The 1483-nt window shown below is 58.1% G+C and overlaps 2 protein-coding genes across 2 annotated transcripts in view; both read left to right on the forward strand.

The window, feature by feature from the left end:
- LOC102774900 (secretoglobin family 1D member 2-like) overlaps positions 1-1421 on the forward strand; it is a 3070-nt gene extending 1649 nt beyond the window's left edge. The window contains exons 2-3 of the mRNA XM_015569845.1: positions 401-588; positions 1284-1421. Of these exons, the coding sequence (XP_015425331.1) occupies positions 401-588; positions 1284-1322 (227 nt within the window). The 3' untranslated portion in view covers positions 1323-1421. The remainder of the gene's footprint in view (positions 1-400; positions 589-1283) is intronic.
- Positions 1-1483, forward strand: part of LOC102774609 (mammaglobin-A-like) — a 28425-nt gene that overhangs the window by 16670 nt on the left and 10272 nt on the right. The gene's annotated exons all lie outside the window — the stretch shown is intronic.

A 1483-nucleotide genomic window follows, 5' to 3' on the forward strand; every position in this document is an offset into this window, starting at 1 on the left:
TTCTTTAAACTAACCAATGACTATCAAGGGACATGTGCGCCATAGAGATGACCACATCCTGTGTAACAAGACCTGACTTGCACCGGCCCATCGGCAGGGCCCACAGTCAGCTCCCCTCCCCTCGCTCCACCCCTTATTAAAACCCTGTTTCTCCCACGCTGGCTCACTCTGCTTCCTGTCGCTGCGTCGGCCAGGAGGGGGAGTTGAGCTAGCTCAAATAAAGGACCCTCTGCTTTTGCATCAGACTGGCTGGCTCCCTGGTGTGGTCTTTTTGGGGATCTTGAAATCTGGGCATAACAGAGCCCATCTCGCCCTGGGTTCTTGTCTCCTTTTGGGGTAACAGTGCCATGGGAAAAGGGACTTTCCTACATCAATTGTATTTCTTTTTCTTCTGTTCCAGCAAATGCAGAAGTGTGTCCAGCCCTTATTAAAGAAGTGATAAGCTTCCTATTAGATACTAAAGCGGGCTTCAACAACAAGATTCAAAAATTCGATGCCCCTCAAGATGCTAAACAGGCCAAGCTGCAAATGAAGGAATGCGTAGACAACCTCTCCATTAAGGACCGGTTAACAGTTGCCCACTTTGTGGTAACTTCATTCTTTCTGCATAGACACTGCTGCTCAGCTGCATGGCCAGGCGGGAGGAGGGTGCTGCCCTGGGGGGCACAGGTGGGGGGCACCGGTCCCTCTGCTCACCTCTGAGAGAGGGGCCCATGGCCAAGGGTGGATGGTGACCGCACACCCGCTGGGCCAGCCTCAAACTGCACAGCCTCCCTGGGCTCCGGGTTCCCCACGTGTCCTGAGGGGGGACAGCCAGGGCCCAGGCGGTGATGGTGAAGGGCCCAACACTGCTGCCTCCCTGCCTGGGAGCGTTCTGGAGGGCGAGGTCCCTCACTGGGGACAGGAGGCCCTGTCTCTGGGGAATGCCATGGGGAGGGGGGTGCAGGGGGAGGCAGGGCCAGGCGGTGATGGTGAAGGGCCCAACACTGCTGCCTCCCTGCCTGGGAGCGTTCTGGAGGGCGTGTGCCCTCACGGGGGGCAGGAGGCCCTGTCCCTGGGGAAAGCCATGGGGTGGGGGGTGCAGTGCAGGGGGGGGGAGGGAGGGAGCTGGCCCCACCCCGTGAGGAGGGAGGCAGGCAGGGCTCTGGCAGCTTTTTTAGAGTCAGGCCCAGTCCCTGTGGCCTAGCCCCTTTCCGTCCTCACCCATCAGGCCAGAGGGCAGGGCCCAAGGCATCTCCAGGGGCAACGGGACTGACGGCCCTTTCTCTCTGTGTCTATTTCAGGCGATATTAAATTTCGAGTGTAACAAGCAGCTTTCATAAACCCCACCTACGAGGACCCCTGCTTTCAAGGATGCCCTGACCTTCCCTGAAAACTGTAGAGGTTTCAACGTCTTGCATCAATAAATTACTTGCCCTGCATGTCCCGCCTGTCTTATTTTATCCCAGTCTCTGGCTGTGTGTGGTCCGGGGGGGGGGGGGGG

Source organism: Myotis davidii, unplaced genomic scaffold (genome assembly GCF_000327345.1).
Source record: "Myotis davidii unplaced genomic scaffold, ASM32734v1 scaffold826, whole genome shotgun sequence".
In the NCBI taxonomy this organism is placed as follows: Eukaryota; Metazoa; Chordata; class Mammalia; order Chiroptera; family Vespertilionidae; genus Myotis; species Myotis davidii.